This window comes from Ptychodera flava (genome assembly GCF_041260155.1).
Source record: "Ptychodera flava strain L36383 chromosome 23 unlocalized genomic scaffold, AS_Pfla_20210202 Scaffold_24__1_contigs__length_23054250_pilon, whole genome shotgun sequence".
NCBI classification, from domain to species: domain Eukaryota; kingdom Metazoa; phylum Hemichordata; class Enteropneusta; family Ptychoderidae; genus Ptychodera; species Ptychodera flava.
This window is the reverse complement of record NW_027248278.1, coordinates 12,556,400-12,576,173: the sequence shown is the minus strand read 5'-3', so window position 1 is coordinate 12,576,173 and position 19,774 is coordinate 12,556,400. Positions and strand designations below refer to the sequence as shown.

The window sequence follows — 19,774 nt, the reverse complement described above, 5'->3', positions numbered from 1 at the left end:
TTGAATAATCATGATACCATGTGATTGCTGGACAAATTAAATAAATGTTTGTAATGTATGACTGCGTTGATTAGGTACATGCATGGTACGTGGGAGGAGGGCGCATGCGTGTTCTAACTTGAGTTACGTCAAAAATACTATGACTAGACACAGTAACAATGACCTGAACATAAATACTATTACCATGTCTCTCGCATTGATATATGCTTTTGCTTTTATTAAAACGTTGACGATATCGACATTTTTGGTCATGACTGCATGGTGGAGAGGTGTCCATCTTTGCTGTGTAAACAAAGAAGCGAACAGAAACATGAATAAATGAAATCCTTCGTACTGAAGAAAAAGTTCATAAATGAATGAGCATAATTGATAAATAAAGTAAATAAATAAATAAATATACAGATTTATCAATGGTTTACGGACATATATCTGTCTGTTTGTCTTTCTGTCTGTCTGTCTCTTTGAATGTCTGTATGTATGCATGCATGCATGCATGCATTTATGTATGTATGATGGTTGCTTTCTACAAAAAGTATCAGAGGCTTATTTTGGAAACGTTTTTTTAAACTGTTTTGCGAAAGAATGCCATTAGTATGTGTCCTGAAATGATTCAAACACAAGATAAAATGGAATGCGCCTAGGGAACAGATATTTGGACTCTAAAACTTTTCCAATTATTTTCTAATCTACAACTTATGGGGGCTCATTTTGAAGCTCTAGCTTGTTGTAAGAAAAATTTTCATGTTATTAGTTTTTTGAAAATCGAAAATTTTATATTTCTCCACAGAGATATACACAGAGATGCCGGCCATTTTGAATTTCAAATATCAGTAAATCTTTGATATTTTGTGTTCTACTATCAAACGTGATTTTGTTTTCTACTACACGGCGACCCGATTTGTCTCTTAATTTTGAAAGAGAATGGTTGAAATAGTTGTTAAGGAAAGTTGGAACAAAATTTCTAATCTTTCATTTTTGAGGGGTGAACTACTTTAACAAATGAAACAACTCCAAGTATGTTATAGTACATTCTTCTTTTTCACATATTTGGTTATACTTATTAACTACTTTGAACAAATGTAACATTTGCCAGACATATGAGAATTCAAATAAAAATGTCTGGAGTGAAATTTGACAAAAATGGCGTTCGTATTACCTTATCAACAACGTTGACGTCACTTCCTTCTTTTATCAGACTGTTCACTTTATCCACATTGCCGCTATTTACAGCTGAAAACAGATCCTGCTACAAAAAATGTGTCACCAATGTATAAGCAATATATGAGAAAGATGTAGAAAATAGGTATATATGAATGTTTCAAAGCTCTCTCTCTCTCTCTCTCTCTCTCTCTCTCTCTCTCTCTCTCTCTCTCTCTCTCTCTCTCTCTCTCTCTCATACACACAGCCTTAGTGTACTTGTCTGGCATTCATTTATTCGTGGCGTCAAGTTTCACAGTACTAGTAGCTCAATCATTTATTTCCTCCAATCAGTTTTTACTTTTCACTACGGCGACAAGAATCAACACAACAAAAGCATTCAGTAAGGCTTTGCAAACATCGTATATGCGACAAATTCCAAACTGATTTATAAGCCCTACGCAGATGTTTCACAGCAAGTATACCATTTGAATGCAAAGGCTTTATGTTCGCACATGCAAATTTATTTTCAGATTGGTATGTTGCTGATCTCATTTTATCGTAATATCACGTCCGCCTTTATAACAATTTCACCATATATTTATGTACAATGGGAGAGGGGTCGTTTACTCCAATAAAAGTAGACATTTCACTCACTTTGGTGTCGCTCCTTTTGCACTCTGCCATTTTCGTCTCCAGGGAAACGGTTATTGAGCTCGTAATAGTTGCGATCAGATTTTGACCTCTGACAATATTGCTGTTAGGACAAATAATATGTGTCACAAGTGAAGGGTTATAAATGAAATACCATTCATGTATTGCTCTGTCTGTACATGACCACAGTGAAACCTATCGATATAGTACCAAGCGACGATCGATCGTAACGCCGTCTGTATTGTTATTGGCGATAAAGGAGTACTCAATTTAGTTCCCCAAACTTGCTAGAGATAGAGATTTTGAAATATTCGCAGGTCAATCATATCTTACAGAGTAAAGAATGTGACATTCATACATGAATTAATTTAACAGCAATCACGATTTTCACCATTTGATGTAAATAAAGAAAAACACCATAGTTAAAACTGAAAACAAAGTTTTGGGAGAATAAGTACGTGGAAATGAGTCGCCAGAGTGTGGTCGGAGGTACGGAGGCCAAAGCGAATGAATAGATTCTAGGCTACAAAGTTATTGATGCCTGGATTGAGAAAGATGGTCGCAATAATAATCGTTACTCAACTACTTGTTTAAGTTCAGAGTACGCTGCTGTACGCCCCCAATGTAAATCTTCCGAGCAGTCCACTAGGCCTACCAGGCCGAGCAATACAGCTTGGTATACAGACATTTTTTGATCCGGAGAAAAGTATTTAGCGGCTGAAGGGGTTTTTGAAGTCGAAGGCGATAGAGTTTCTGCTGATGACCAAATTTAGTCGAGTTTTCCCTCAAGCGAATGGTTGGTTTGTCACTGATACGTGTAGCCTTTAAGACCAATTGCTACCGGAGTACGTTGTCTTTGAAATGCCCTTACCAAGCTCAATGGTATAGACAGCCGCTTTCCTCGCATTGTCAACAAGTTTGCTATACCATCAAGTCAAGAGGAACTGTATTTTCAAGAATTTATACAATTTTAATGAAGACATGGCGTAGTAAGATAAAAATTCCGATGATTAAAACTATTATACTCACCGGTTAACTTCTTCGTGGTTACCAGCAGTGCGTCCCAGTGCAGCATCCTGTAGTCCGCGCATGCGCACGACGATTGTGGGACATGGAGTTCGTAAAATATTCTGACAATGACAGATTTGTCAAGTTCTAGTCACGATATACAAACACAGTTCTGTTTCTCTCCATCCGTCTAGCTATCCATTAACCAATCCACCCGTCCATCCACCAATCCGTCCATCCATTCTATATACATCATACATTGCTTTTCAAAAGTTGGAATTTATTCACTAAAAATAACTCTGATAGCAGGTATGTCCATCATCGGAATGAAAATTTGCAACGTTGTCAGAATACTAGTATATGTTAGTATACAAAGGAAACTGAACTTGAACTGCAATGTACACTATCTGACGCACTTATCGATGTTGTGAATTATGTAAGAAAATATGCAAAATATGCCTTGCATATTTTCTTAAAACAAGAGTCCTGAATCCCTGGACCTCGCAACGGTTCTTGTTAACTTTGATCATGTTTACATGGATTCTGTAGTTTGCCTTGCTTTGTAACTTTTATCAAGCTGATTTGAGATGAAGCCCACAACAGCGTACAAATGAGAGTTGAATATACTGACCGGGTTGTTAAAGCGCCATCTACGACGACTGTGGAAACCCTAGTGACACCAATCTATCCTAGGCATATCCTTTAACCCACTGTGTCTGTTATGCGTGTTCTTTGCTTGTTTCGCCCGTTGTTATTTTACCATTTGTCTATATCGAGCGTTTGCCTTAGGTCGACACGCAAATTACGCAATAACACAGCTGTTCAAGAATACTAGTAACACACTGACTGTGTGTCTCCCCAAACCATTCTTGATATATGCTGTTTTGAAATTAGGTTCAGTTTATACAGCAAAGACGCGTTCAGACTATGTACACTATCTGACGCACAAGTACAATTTCAGACATAAAGTGTCCTTCAGCAATGTTCATCGATTGCTTTGTAAAAAGCATATTACTGGAGCCAGTATCACCTTCCGACCACTTCCTTACCTGTGTGACACAAGCCAATAGACGTTTATCCGGTTATCCAACAGTGCATCGCTGTGACTATACCAAACACCGTATCAACATATTGATTTTGAGTTGTACAACAGATTGCCTTACAAGAATTACATAAATCTGCAATTATGTCAAAAAATGCCTCGCGAGCTTCGTATCAGCCAGCCAAGAATATATATGTCAGGGTGTAAACTGCCTTAATGTTCTTTGAGAAACATGCCCGGTGACAGTATACCCTGTGGCTAAAAAGTTCTATGAGTAATGTACGCTTACTGTATGTACCGTACCGCGCATTGCATCATGGAACCGGTAAAATAACTATATATAGTGGTGCTCAACTTTTCCCTAATTTCCGTCAGTTGCCAACTTATTACCAAAAGCCACATTAGATTGTGTTCCGCCCCCCCCCCCCGCAGTGAAATCTCCCCCATCCACGAATGATAGAGTACCACTTATTTTTTTCTGAAAAAGTTTAAGCTCTCAAAAGTTGAGACCCTACAGCGATTATGGTAACACCAGTGAAGAAAATTCCTTCCTTGAAGAAATATTTAGTCGTTGTACTTTACTTCTAAAGTACCCTACAGATATACTTGTCAAAGGCTACCCTTACTATGATCGTTAACCTTAAACGAATGAAAGGACACACAATGACTGGAAGTAATTTGGAAGGATAGGATATTTTAGTAATGTTAGTTAAATCAGCAAATTTCAACTTATCTATTTCCCTGTTTTTGCAGATCGCTTGATTTTATGGGTAGTTTGCAGTTTTGCAACTTACAACTGTAGGGCACCTAACACTTTTGATAAACTTGAAAAATTTGAAAGATCCTGTTCTCCAAAGTTAGTTCAAATCATGTTACATGTTCTTCACAGCGATTTACAACAGCCATTCGTGTAATCATTTTCAATTAAGAGTAACAGACTGGGTATTGAATAGCATTTCAACTGCATTATGTATGTGATTTTTCGGAGCGCCTTTGCAATCGATGTGCATGAGGGCGCACTAACGTTCTGATTTTTAAGTACAATCAAGTACAGGTACCTTTGTCGGGAACTCGTTGATGGCGCCATTTCGTCACACATGACAACATTTAGCCCTTTGGCAATGTTTATGTTAAGGTAAATTAATGCTTGAGAAACAAGGAAAATTAGTCGCATGTATTTTCAGTCAAAAATACGTTTCGTAGATATGAGATACTTTCTTAAAATGGGAGTTTTCAAGTCGAACCTTTTTGCATCATATGCTTGTATGTATCTAACGGAAGACGGGACTTGACGTTCATCAAATTCACTCATGACATTTAAAGAAAGATTCATATGGTTGCACAGACGGACCTATGTCCCATCGTCCTTCCATTCCAAATCAGAAGCATTTCTCAGAAAAGTCAAATTTAAATTTTGATACAATATGTCACACAAACAAGAGCCGTAACTGTTCATCACGGAAGTCAAAAGACATATCCAAATATAATATTTATTTCTATAATTTTAATGACATTTTATAAAAATCCATTTCATCGATTAGCAGTTTCAAAAGAATTACATCATAACATCTAAAAATTCAGAAGAAAGAACATTTATCTGTAAACCAAGTAAATTTTACTTGAGTAATGAAACAATTATGGAAAGAAAGATTAGATATGGTTGTTTTTTTCTGCAAGGAAAACATGCAAATACATGACTGCTGAAACTACAGTCTTCATGCATAGTTTAGTCTGTACTTTATACACGCCGTTGTGCTGCAATGCTGGCCAGTAAATACTTAAAGAGAATTATGCAGATATATTGCCTTGAAATCGCTATTTAGTTAAATCTTAATATTTCAGATAAATTTCTCTATATCGACAAAAATTGTTTTCAAGAATGCGGTGATAGAATGATTCATGTTTACAGAGAGTCACAGTGGCATACCAGGGATGGTTACAAAACCTTCATCATTTCAATAACCCTTTACAGTTTTCAGCAAAAATTGTTACTTCATTTAAAAAAATACAACCTCTCTCTGTAACCTTTTTATTGGAGAATATACAACCAAATCTACCAAATGATATCTTTATCCAGCCATGCTTAAAGTGTGAAGTCAAACAAACATTTGAATACTTGCCACCATCTTTGAAATATTTCGGTCAGTTTTCATTTTCTGATTGACAGTATGTGGCCTGTGGGCAAGAACGACCAAAGGGCGAAAAAAGAAAGGAATTGGCATGTAAATTTTGTTCAAAGGTGTCTAGATATAGAATGCTCGCGAAGACATACATCAAGAGTGTAATCAAAAGACAGGTATATCCGGGAACGTAGGAATTAAGATGGACATTGATATGTGACTTCGGTATTGTGACAGTATATAGATGTCCGCTGACTGAAGATTTTGTATTTCTTGACATATCTGTTTCTTTGGAGTTATGTTTGGAATAATACTAAACGGCTGTAGAAAGAAGTGACCTTAGAAAACACATGAGGAAACAAATTGCTCGTTAAACCCAGTGGGACAATGTCATCCCTCATTGGCTTCTAAATTCTGAGAAGAGGTAGTGCTTTACTCATAATAGTGAGCCCTCAATGTTGTGGGAACAGATATGTTTCATGAGAGGGCAATGTAACCTTGCAAATGGCAATACGTGCCTGAGAGGGGGAGAGATTCTGATACGTCCTAGAATCCAAAAACGTTTGGCTGTTTTTCTTACAATTCCTGAGATATGCTGTGACAATGACAGTTTGTTTAAGTGATGGAGACATTAAGGAGAGTAAAGCTCCCTAGTGGCTTCAGCTTCTTGCACATAGGTATTTATATCCTCAGTTTTACTGCCATTGAACGTGACACAAGGACTGAAAGCCCAAGTTGGAGGCTGTCTCACGGGATCTTTGTTACTAAAAACAGAGTTGAGTCATCCGCAAATTAGGTTGAGATCATTCTCTGCATGTTGTGATACGCCATTGTTGTCGTTATGGTTCTTGTTTTGTAACTCTTGACACCACATCACAGAGCACAGGGTTCTTCTTTGATACCTGAGAAATAGCACACTGTAGATGGCGCTCATGCTTACCGTAACCAGCAGTAACACATCAGGTCGAAGGAAAATACTAAAAGAACCATGCAAAATTTTACACTTTACAGGAACTGTATAGCATTGCGCAGTTCTGCACATTGCACATATGACTTTCATACATATATAAACACATACGATTTGGCTTAAAATATTATCCCCAACTCAGCGAGGCACAAGAGATCACTTATAGGCTTGTTTTAGATAGAATGTATCCTATACGCCAGCGTTGTTCTGCACCCTCCTGTAAGCATCAACCTAGTCACTTTTTCAGTGTCATCCAATTAACTCTGTCCCCTTCAAACGCAGACATTGCTACTTTATAGCTCTATGGATATAGTTGAAAAGCAGCAATACTGTCATGGACACAAATATCCTACAGACCTAGGAGTCATCTTCACATTCTCGACGGATTCCAAGGCTTGCGAACATCTCAACAATGACTTCCACAGCATCATCTCTCTGCATGTCATCATGACTCAGAACCTTCACCAGGTTGCTGAAGTTACTCGCCAGTGTTTCCTTCTCTGTTTCTTTTTCCTCTCCAGGCGCTTCTGCGGAATGCTGTTCCTCTGCCCATTTACGAGACCATGTAGACAAGACATGTTGTGTGCCAGAGTGTGCCTTCTCTTCTAGACACTTAATTTCATCGTACTTCATACCCACTATCTGCGCCATACACCTGTAGTCGTTGCGTCGCTCCTGCTTTTGGTCCATGATGGCAGCAAATGTCTGTTTTGCACCTTCTGTCATCCACTTAATGTCAGCTTTGTAGCCAAAATTTCTGAGGAGTGTTGTATCACATCCAACGCATAAGAGGTCTTCAGCTTTCTCTTCCTCGCCGAACTGTCCATCATATACCCTCCTTGAGTGTTCCTCGGCCTCGATGATGGTTTCAATCTTGCAGTACCTGATTTTGTCATGGTCGTCATGATTCTTAAGTGACCGTGAGCTAAGAATGTGGTGATCGACATTGGTACCAGGACATGAGATATCCAACACATCCTCAATGGTATTCATGAGTTTGTCAAGCAGGTTATGACAGGCTTTTGTGTCTTCTCTTCCCTCTCCTCGTACACAGATGTGAATTGCTCTCCAGCCTTTCGGCATGTACACCAGACCTTCCACCTCGTCACAAACTTTGATACCATTCTTCCACATGTCACTTGGAGTGCGTCGTATTTCGTCAAATGTGTGATACAACCTCGTCTGTAGTCTTGGAAACAGTCCAGGCGAGAAGCTATCTGTGTCGTCATGACATTCAATTCTTCTTCCGTAGTAGATTTCTTTGGACGATTCCTTTTGCCATTTGTTTGAAGGCATGCAGTCATCGAGCATACCTGTAATGACGTACTTCTTCTCCATGCTTCCAGACCTGTGAGTACTATCATTATGAACTTTATAAAGAATCTCAAATTTCTCTAGAAGTCTGAAAACTCTATCGACATCCCAGTCTTCTTTGAATATCTGCTTAATTTCGTCATGTGAATAGAACTTCTTCCTCTCCAGTGTCTTTGCAAACTTTGCAAACGAATGTGTTGCAAGCAAGGGTCCAAATACCTCACTGCAGAGCCACTGTGGCCGCAGCACAATATCGTCATCACAATCGGAGTATTTCATGTACAGTATCTGTTATGGGAGTGAAGAAGTTTGAGGATGATGAAGATATTCACTATTGAGATATGTTGTAGTAAACATGGCCCCTTGAACACACATGTGTCTGAGGGGCTGCGCAAAAAAGACACATGCTACAAATGTGAACAACACAAGAAAGACCTAATCGAATAATATAAAATTATGTTCTTTGTGGCACATTTTGCCAAGTGACAATTTATTGCTTAAGTCACAATGCGTCTCTGGGAAGGTATTGTGATTCCCAAATTTTACAATATTGTTCTGATGATCTTCCCCCTGTTTGGCTTCATTTTCTAGCTCCTTGACCACATTAAAATCTCTACTCTCTTATTTTTTGTAAAATCGAACATTTATTTGAATAACAAACCCTGACATTTACTATTGATTTTGAATGTAAGTGTTTGAATGCTCCCACAACAACGAACGTTTGGGCGAAATTTTAAATCTGTCACTTACGAGGCACACACTTCCTTGATGAATATTTTGGAAATAAACAAATGCCATGCTCAGAAATATTTAACGACAAACTATTGAATATTAATTGCTATGGGATTGACAATTTTGCAAAACCAAATCTCGGAATAGTTTTAAGCACCTCAACTAATAGTAATAGTGGTAGCCCATTAATAAATAATATTCCTGATTCCGATTCCAGCTGCACAACAATTGCAAGATTAAAGTAACGATGACTTTGTTGTACATAGCACATAAACAGTTCAATGTACCTCTCCCATATCATGCAAGTAGCTCGTCGCCATCCTGATCATTTCTTCTCCTACGAACGGATGCAGCTTGGACATTTCATGCCTGTAGTCATTCCAGGATATCACAGGAAATGATGTATTCTTTGTCCAAGCTTCCACATGCTTTAATATCTCTGCACAAAGCTTTGGTACCTTCTTTTTTGGCTGTGGTAAGGACAATGGGCATCTATTGTTAAGTCATCTATTCCTTATCGACATTCAATGTTTCCTGTACAGTTGCCTTAAATTGGTTGCAGATGCCTTCAACTCTCCATATCACATGATTGCAGTGCACATAAGTCTCAAATGTACATTTTTCACCATGTTATAATTTCAGGGCCATATAAGATCAGTCAATCCTAAATTTGAATTTCCTTTTACATTATATGTATTCACAGTCTCCGTTTGACTTTGTCAATACTTGTCATTGGTTTTGTTCATTCTTCCCCATTTGAAGTGTGGGCCCCTGAATGGATTTTTTATTACAGTTGGTCCCATTTAAAGATAAATAGAGTGCAGTATTAAATATTTTATGCACGACAAAACCCAAAAGGGAATTTGCTGGCTTTAAAACGATAAATATAGTGCAAAGGAAACCTGACTATATCTTTTGGCTGTCGGGGTTAACCAAATATTGACAAATTCCATGGACAATCTCCTTATGTAAACAGTTACATTTTCGAAGGGATATTACAAAAGTTTAGTACCTGATGCACGCATTGTCTCAGTCTTTCTATGTTTGCATGGCCTGAGGCTCGGCAGTCCAGCAGGAATGCTCTGTCGTGTATATTCAAATACTTTCCAAACATCTTCTGCATTGATTGAACAATAGAGCTGAGTACTCTATCGGCTGTATCGGGATAAAAGATAGCTATCAACTTCCGTATATGCAATTCGATGAAGTCATTGAAAATACAGAAACAAAAGACATTTCATCTCATAATTTATTTGATTACTGATACCATTGTTCGATTCATAAGCCGTCAACAGAACCAATTGCTCTAATAGTCGTATAGGTATTAAGGTCAGACGCCCCTCGGGGACAGAGATAAACACCTCCAGTTTTATAGGGCTTTTGTAGTATGCCAGTTCTTTGGGCTTAATATGACGCTTACTGAAGAAAATTGTGTTCACAATCCTCATTGAGTACTTGTCAAAATTCAGTTTCGCCCACAAAGTTAATATAGAGATAGCAGCCACACTGAATGTCAATAATTGGTTAATTTTAGAGTATTTATTTCTCTTGTATCAATCTTTGCATGGCAAACCTAATTTTAATTACTTCTTCGTTATTAAAGAGGCCGTTTAAAGTTTCTCGGAAGAGATTTTGAGCAAAATTCTAGTCTATTTAGTTTCTAAGTGTATACGGTGCGATGAACTATAACCTATATCACCGGTATGGTTGAACGACTGAGTATAAACATATCAGGGAATACTTAATTTTCTGCATGGCCATTTGCGTTTCCACCAACTGAAAATTCTGGTTTTACTGTAGCCCTAACAGTGATTTGCATTATTTACAGTCTGAATAGACAATGTGGAACAGAACACCTTTATGCCAACGAAATACCTTCAATATAAACTTGGTAAGATTTAAAGTCAGGGCACGAATTTAATTCTGCGCGGTTGCCATGTTACTCTTGTCAAAATGGGTAATTGGGTAGAGAGCTAGACCAATAGATGTGTAACCAAATATGCCATCCAAACATCACGCTCTTCGAATTTCAGTTGACGTTTTAATAATATGGAAGGTCACCACGTTTCATTAGCACCAACACTTGCACATGAAATTCTAGAACAACCGAAAACGCGATAGCATTGGATTTCAATAAACACAATAAATAGGTTTGTGTCAATGTACCGTCGTTAAAATATAAGCAGTGATGTGTGAGCAAAAATAGGACTGATACGATTCCCATAAACCGATCTGTGTATGACAAACAAATCTCACCTTCGGTCATGTACGCTTTATGTATTATATCTGCCCTGCTCACTACCAGAATGACTGTTGGCCTACCACCCTCTGTGAACGGGGACGTGCCGTCTACGAGTGGGTTGACTTCATGGGTTGCTTTTATGAAACTCAACCAATGAGTTATCTAGGGACATAGGAATGAAGAAACATTTAATTTTCCCCAAAGGGACAGAGTAAATTAGCTGTTTGAAACATTTTTAATAAGAATAAAAACATATTCAAGGCTACAATTTTATATTTTCTCATTTTCGATTGTTATCTAAAACAATGGAAGGACAACATTTCGCATAATGTTGACAAGTAACTGGGAGTTCACACGCATAAAACTCGGGAAAAAATGAGCAATATATTCGGTTCTAAGCAAATGCAGGTAATGTTCGTAACTTCAATACTGGACGTTTAAACTTTATTTGGGAAGTGAAATATGGAACAATACGTTAACGCGATTGGAACTAATTTGAGATAATTGGATTTTCATATTTTTTCAAATTTTCAAAAGAGTTAGGTGCCAGATAGTTGAATGTTCCAATAATACAAATTACTCATAGAAACAAGTGTGTAATGTACAAGAAAAGCAGATGAGATTATATTTGTATATTAAATCAGCAATTACTTCACCATCCAATTATCCGAAATTTGTTCCAATCGTGTTCTTTACATAGAAATCAAATGTGATGGAAAATTAAACATTGGTGCCAAACAAGCTTTGTCCTTAAATTGTCTTTTCATTTAACGGAAATGACTTTCGTATGTTTTTGATGCTTGAGTTTTATTATCAACATTTATTCTGTGTATCCTCATATAATATTTCCGTGTTCTACTGTGTCAACCTGCAGCATTCCATAACACTGGGTACATACTAACTTAACTCTCATTCATTTTATAATATTATATTGGTCTTTAGCGGACGTATTTGCTTGCATGTTAAATTGTCAAGAATAAGCATTATATCTGCACCTGCAATAGACATGTTAAAATACTCTCTTTCGTTTGTAGAAAATAGGGTTTGCAGAATATAATACTTATATTTACAATTCGTCGTAATACATAACAATGCTTGCTTATCGAATTCATATCGGAAAAACCGAACAATGGGTATCTTACTTCTTTCTCCTTTGTCTCCCTCAACGTCAACGGTTTGTCATTTTCATTGTCGACCATTCCGAAAACCAGCAAGAACACCGCGTTTCCTGATCCTAGAAACATATTGTGTGTCACGTAAAATTCAGTCTGCCCTGCAAAGTCCCACAGACTGAATTTCCCAGCTGATGGAATACATGCTCGCCTTACGTCAATCCCTGGTGTTGGTACATATTGACCGTCGCTTTTGATCTGCAAAATGAGTACATTTTATAGTTCAGACATTCTATTCCTTTGCAATACCGGTCCACTTTTGATGCTTTTTCAGTTAAATTTACTACGGACAGAGTGACGTCTAACTCAGGGAATGTTGCATACCATAAGCTTATGGTCTGTGGGTGTACCTTTTGCTCTTACAATTTCAACAACATCATTTTGAGATCTATTCGAAAGAGTTTTTTGTCGTGTTCCGTTCTTGACTGCAATAAAAATTATTATTAAAAACAGTTACGGGTCCTGGTACTTTAGTTTCCTTTAAAGCAAATAAAAGACGTCAAAAAGCTGCCTGCAGTGCACTTCAAATTAAAATATTAGACTTTTAGAATGATCAAGTGGTCACTTACTTTTGGCAACTGATTCTTCAAACATACCTTTTGAAGGGATTTACCCACGTTGTCTTGCCTACTTTGGCGTAACCACAGAGAAATAATATGCATAAATCGTGCTCTTCAACCCCTTGCAGCAAGGCTACATATTGCTGATTTTGTAGCAGGTAAATGATAACACTAAAAGTGTAATATTTACCAAGTACTTTAAGCGTGACATAATGTTATAATTTAATTTATTCAAAGGACAATATTGCAAGTCGAAAATGCCTAGTTACAAATGAAGAATATTCTTGTACGTGTACCTCGGATAGTGCATTATATAATGTTTCAGTAACGAAGAAAGATCGAAACATGTAGAAACTACATAAATCTGCACAGGGACATGTGAAACAGCCAAAAATTTAATTACCTTTTCTGTATTCTCTAAATAAGGACTTGATCAGTTTCCTCTCTTCTTCAGTAATCATTATATCAGCATGAACACCACTGCCAACGGTGTTTTCAGGTAGTTTATTCATCTTGTATAGGCAAAGGGTAAAAGAATTAGATACATGAAAAGAATCTTGTAGGAGTAAAAAGTTTACAATGTTGTTCTTCGGATCTTTGCTAATTTGAAAGGGCATACGTTGACAAATATGTTAAATAAAGCTGAAAGACAGAGAAGTCGTCAATGTTTCGAGGTAATAAATGACAAGCAAGGTCAAATACAAGACCTCTTAGGTAAAACTTAGCTTATTTGGTGGGACAGAATAGCCGAAGGGATGTGATTATTACCCCATGCTTATTCTTTCCCAAGAGTCTTATAACTGCAAACAAATACATGAGAGAACCATTACCATATGATAAAAATAAACAGAAGTGGACAATGCTGTTTTCTCAGACGCAGAGTTGGGACATTGGTTAAAGAGCCTCGACACAAACTTTGACAGAATTTGTCAGTACACGGCTTGCTCACGTGTGCAGAGTTAACTCCATGCGATAAGGTAACGCTACGAATCGATTAAAATATGACGGATTAAAGTCATCGAACTTGAAGAATTTACTTGAGAAATGTTGTTATTGTTATTGTTGTTGTTGTTGTTGTTGTTGTTGTTGTGTTGTTGTGTTGCATAACAGTCGCTACTTGTACAAGCTCTATTGATGAGTTCATCAAGCTGCACCAGACTAAAACTTAATAATAAAATCAACTTTAAGCCCTAGACCTGTCTGAGATGATGGCACGTCGAGCTCTCAAACTCGAGTTCCAAATTTGCACGAGCTTCCAACTGTTGCGCATATTTTGACGTTGCAAATATACACCCTTGGTCTAGCCAATCAAATGGCTATATTCGACCAAAGCAAATTGTGACGACATTTCTCTTATTTTGTCATTTATATACCTCTAGACGATTTTCTCTGTTTGACTCAACACACGATTTTAAGCAACATATTCTTCGAACTTGCAGGAACATCTACACACATCTACGTCGCATCAGCTTTATTAGGAAGTACTTATCACAAGATGCCTGCAAAAAACTTGTCCACTCCACCATCTCCTCACAACTTGACTATTTCAATGCACTCTTGTTTGGTCTGCCACAAGCGTACATTTGTCATCTGCAAAGAGCACAGAACTCAGCTGCTATAGACTCATCACACAGACAAGGAAACGAAATCACATCACCCCTATCCTGATGCACCTCCATTGGCTTCCAGTAAAATACAGAATACAGTACAAAATATTACTTCTCGTATACAAATCGCTCCATGGACTTGCCCCCAAATATCTTTCTGAACTCATCAATATTAACTGTCCTCCCAGATTACTGCGCTAAAGTCACGGCCTCACACTTAAAGTACCAAGAACTAGACTCAAATCCTATGGAGATCGCTCCTTCAGTTATGCCGCTGCAATCCTATGGAACCAGCTACCAATCACTATCCGTACTGCTCCCAGTATCACTATTTTCAAATCCAGACTCAAAACACTACTTTTCCAGAAAGCGTATAAGTGATTTCCACTCATTGTTCAGCGCCAGTGAGCACTTTATTATAGTGGATACCAGGCGCTATACAAATTATACTTATTATTATTATTATTACTAGCTAAGCCATTGTGAATTACTGACTACGATGGATTTAGAATATAGAAAAGTCAAGATTCCTGTCCATACTACTCAAGTATTGCAAACCTATTCACAATATAGCCAGGACCTTCTCTAACCAACTGTCTTGCTCTCTGAGAGAACCCTAAACAATGAAAATCTTGCAAACTTATTTTAATTTTTTTTCTGTATAGATCGGACAAAATCTACAGGCAGTGTTTCTCATAAATGTTTACAAAGGTTTGGAGCACAAATTCGAATGATCAATTATAGAGAAAATAAAGCGTAAGCTTATATTAAGTTCAATAAGTCTTCAAAGAGACATACAGACAGAAAGACAGGCATACAGACAGACAAATACATACATACATACATACATACATACATACATACATACATACATACATACATACATACATACATACATACATACATACATACATACATACATACATACATACATACATACATACATACATACATACATACATACATACATACATACATTCATACATACATACATACATACATACATACATACATACATACATACATACATACATACATACATACATACATACATACATACAACATACATACATACATACATACATACATACATACATACATACATACATACATACATACATACATACATACATACATACATACATACATACATAGACAAAAAAGCTAACTATAATCAATCTTATGTTACTCACATTGTTCCTTGCATTGATGTCAGGTCTGTTAGTAAGAAGAACTCTCACTATGTCGACTTCACCATACTGGCATGCCGTATGCAAAGGGGTGTTATCAAACTGTTGGTTACAGAAACATCTAGTTGCTATCTGAAGTCTCGAATCGTCGTTCTAAACTTTCTTTCTCGTAAAAACAAAATTAATGTAGTGGCCAATGATCTGGCCATCACGCACAATCAAATATTAGCATTGATCTACGTTGTCAAAAAATTGCGGTCGTCGAAAATTGCGCTCCAAGGTCGTATGGGACTTGTACGATGAACTTATACACCGCATTTTAGGTATTCTGGCAATTGATGAAAGTTACTTATTTGCCATTATGTGCATTGCAACATTAAGGTGTTGCAGTTATGTTGACATGATGAATTTAGATATCGCACATTAAATGCATTGACTGTAAACAAGAAAGTCGCACAGGCGCAGTTTCGACGAAACCCTTCTTTCACTTTTCAAAAATACTAACGTCACTTTCTCCTTGAATATTTATGACAATGTTTTATTGCTAGACAAATTAAATAAAACTTTGTCATTATGGCTGTGTTGCATTGATTTGGCACATGCATGATACGTGGGAGGGGTGTCCATGCCTACTTTACCCGTGTTATAACCTGAGTTACTTCAAAAATACTTTCACTAGAGGCTGCAACAATTACTTAATATTAGAAATACTCTGACCATTTTAGACAAGAATTATCATATTACCATATCCCTGGCATTGATATCTGCTTTTGCTTTTATTAAAACGTTGACGATATCGACATGTTTGGCCGCAACCGCATGGTGGAGAGGTGTCCACCTTATCTGTGTGAACCAATAAACGAACATACAAAATAAATAAAATCCTTCCATTCATAAATGAACGAACAACATAATACACAAATATGCAAATTTATAAATCATGTATGTATGTATGTATGTATGTATGTATGTATGTATGTATGTATGTATGTATGTATGTATGTATGTATGTATGTATGTATGTATGTATGTATGTATGTATGTATGTATGTATGTATGTATGTATGTATGTATGTATGTATGTATGTATGTATGTATGTATGTATGTATGTAGGCATGTAGGCATGTATGTAGGCATGTAGGCATGTATTTATTCATGTAGGCATGTATCTATGAAACTATGCATATTTTTTTCATATTATTTACGAAAGAATGTCTTAGGTATCCTGAAATGACGCAAACACAATAAAGTCGGGTACAACACTGGTTTGGATGAATAATGCTACTATTAAAAATTGGAACAAATTTGGTATGTGATATTGTACATTCTTTTTCACATGCTATTTCTTTTTAGTTATTTACTCTATTTTTCCAACTAGTTACAATTGACAGCCATAGGGTTAAATCGCTTAGTCACGCAATAATTCAAATAAGGCCTAGAATGAAAGGTGACAAAGATGGTGCTCTTGCCTTATCAACAACGTTGACGTCAATTCCTCCTCCTAGCAGACTGTTCACTTTTTCCACGTTACCGCTATCTACCGCTGAAAACAGATCCTGTTCGAGTTCCTAAAAAATGTTACGATGGGCAATGTATATTAGTATAGACGTACAAAAGAGGATATATGAATCTTTCAAAACTCTCTCTCTCTCTCTCTCTCTCTCTCTCTCTCTCTCTCTCTCTCTCTCTCTCTCTCTCTCACACACACACACACACACACACACACACAAATACACACAGCATGTCTGTACGTGTCTCTCATATTCAACGCTGGAATTTATTAGTCACGTTAAGCTTCACAGTAGCTGAACTATTTCCTTCAATGAATTTTTGATATTCAGTACGGCAAAAAGAATCAATACAACTCAAGCATTCAGTAAAGCTGAGCAAATATCGGTAACGTGGACAAATTCCAAATTGATTTATAAGCCACACACAGGTGAGGTGAATAATAGTAAGCATACCTTTTGAGTGCAAAGGTTTTATTTTTAGCACATGCAGATGTCTTTTCTGTCATGTACGTGGTTGTCATTATGTCGAAATGTCATGTCCGCCATAAATCACTACACAGCCATGTGTAATGCCAGGGTAGCCTACTGGGGCAGCTGCCCCTCCCCCGCCCCTGGAATTTTCCACACTGTCAGTATGTAAATTATCCAAACCCTTCCTAATAGTCCTAAGCTAGGTTCTGCCACCCCATAGGCAATTTGGCCAGGCTACGGCCCTGAAGGGAAGAGGGGTTGTTGGCCCCAAGGAAAACAAGTTTTACTCACTTTGGTCCGGCTCACTTTACCTTCCGCCATTTTCGTCTCCCGGGAACGTTTGTGGTGCTCGATATAGTAGCGGAGCTCAGATTTTGAACTCTGACATTATTGCTGCTATGACGAATAATATGTGTCACAAATGAAGGGTTATGAATGAGACACCATTCATGTATTGCTCTGTTTGTACATGACCATAGTGTAACCTATCGAGTTGCACCGAGCGACGATCGATACTAACGCCGTCTGTATTGCTATCCGCTCTCCCTGGCGATAAAGAAATGCCTTTGATTAAACTTGTTCTGAAAAGACAAAACTTTGAAATATTCGCAGGGCTTTCAGGTCTTACAGAGCAATAAATTTGAAATTCACGCTTGACAGCTTAATCTGAAATGCTTTCGAAAGGCATTCAACAACTTGAATTAATCAAATAGCAATCACGAGTTACACTGTGTGATTCACAAGGGGAAAAGAAAGCACCATAACAAATGTAAACAAAGTGCTTTGAGCTAGTTACTAGTACCTGGATTGAGAAGAGTGGTCGTTTTTAAAGGCTTGATATGAGGCGTTAATCGCAATAGAATCATATATGTATCTCGTGCCTGCTAAAATCCCCTGTTAACTTGAGTTCAGAGTACGTGGCTGTATTGGAATTTGGCACAAATGTACATTTTCAGTGCAGTCTCTTACTATGTCGAGCAATACAGTTCGGTCTAGAGTGACATTTGGTCCGGAGAAAAGTATTAAAAGGTTGAAGGGGTTTGAGAGTCAAAGGCGATATAGTTAGGCCACTGATAATGACCAAATTGAGTCGAGTTTCCCTCAAGCCAATGGTTGGTTTGTCACTCATACGTGTAGCCTGTAAGACCAATCGCTACCAGGATACATAGTGTTAGAAATGCCCTTACCAAGCTCAACGGTGTGTACAGCCGTTTCCGTTGTCCACGAAGACAGTGACCATCCGGTCAAGGGGAATTCTATTTCAGAAATACATACAATTTCAATGAAGACATGGCGTGGTAAGATAAAATTCCGATAATTAAAACTGTTCGTATACTCACTCTGTTCACTTCCTTGTCGTCACCCGCCGTGTGTCCCACTCCCAGTGCAGCTGTCTGTAGTTCACGCATGCGCACGACCAATGAGGAACATGAAGTTCGTAAAATAGTCTGACAATGACAGGTGTGTCAAGTTCTAATCACTGTAATATAAATACGATATACAAACACAGTTCTGTTTCTGTCCATCCGTCTAGCTATCCATTAACCACTCAAACCGTCCATCCACCCATCCGTCCTTCCATATATACATCACACATTGTTTTTCAAAAGTTGGAATTTATTCACTAAAATAAAACTGATAGCAGGTATGTCCATCATCGGAATGAAAATTCGTTACTTCGTCAGAATACTAGTATATATTAGTATACAAAGGAACCTGAAGTTGAACTTCAGACTGCAATGTACAGTATCTGACGCACTTATCGATGTGGTGAATGGTGTAAGAACACATGGTAAATATCCCATGTAAATTTTCTTAAAACAACAGTCTTAAATCCAACAGGTCTTGTGTTAACATTGATCGTGTTGACTTGGATTCTGTATTTAGCCGTAAGTTTTATCAAGCTGATTTGAGATGAAGCCGACAACAGCGTACAAATGAGAGTTCAATTTACTGATCGGGTTGTTAGAGCGCCATCTACGACGACAGTGGAAACCCTAGTGGTACCAATCTATCCCGGGTATATCCTTGGGCGTTTCCGATATC

The 19,774-nt window shown here is 37.5% G+C and overlaps 2 protein-coding genes across 2 annotated transcripts; both read right to left on the bottom strand.

Annotated features, from left to right (window-relative positions):
* Positions 1 to 5,288: 5,288 nt before the first annotated feature.
* On the bottom strand, positions 5,289 to 12,582 carry LOC139124496 (death-associated protein kinase 1-like). Its single transcript, XM_070690634.1, has 6 exons — positions 12,359 to 12,582; positions 11,231 to 11,378; positions 9,987 to 10,129; positions 9,262 to 9,444; positions 6,685 to 8,530; positions 5,289 to 6,611 (listed from the first exon to the last, which is right to left on the bottom strand). The coding sequence occupies exons 1-5, from the start codon at positions 12,458 to 12,460 to the stop codon at positions 7,286 to 7,288; spliced, it is 1,821 nt and encodes a 606-aa protein (XP_070546735.1). The 5' UTR covers positions 12,461 to 12,582; the 3' UTR covers positions 5,289 to 6,611; positions 6,685 to 7,285.
* A 1,896-nt stretch (positions 12,583 to 14,478) lies between these two features.
* Positions 14,479 to 19,113, bottom strand: LOC139125087 (ankyrin repeat domain-containing protein 1-like). The gene is made up of 7 exons (XM_070691196.1): positions 19,069 to 19,113; positions 18,916 to 18,984; positions 18,020 to 18,274; positions 17,216 to 17,314; positions 16,490 to 16,588; positions 15,725 to 15,847; positions 14,479 to 14,538 (listed from the first exon to the last, which is right to left on the bottom strand). Exons 3-7 carry the CDS (start codon positions 18,047 to 18,049, stop codon positions 14,479 to 14,481), a joined length of 411 nt encoding a protein of 136 aa, XP_070547297.1. The 5' UTR covers positions 18,050 to 18,274; positions 18,916 to 18,984; positions 19,069 to 19,113.
* Between the last annotated feature and the right edge of the window lie 661 nt (positions 19,114 to 19,774).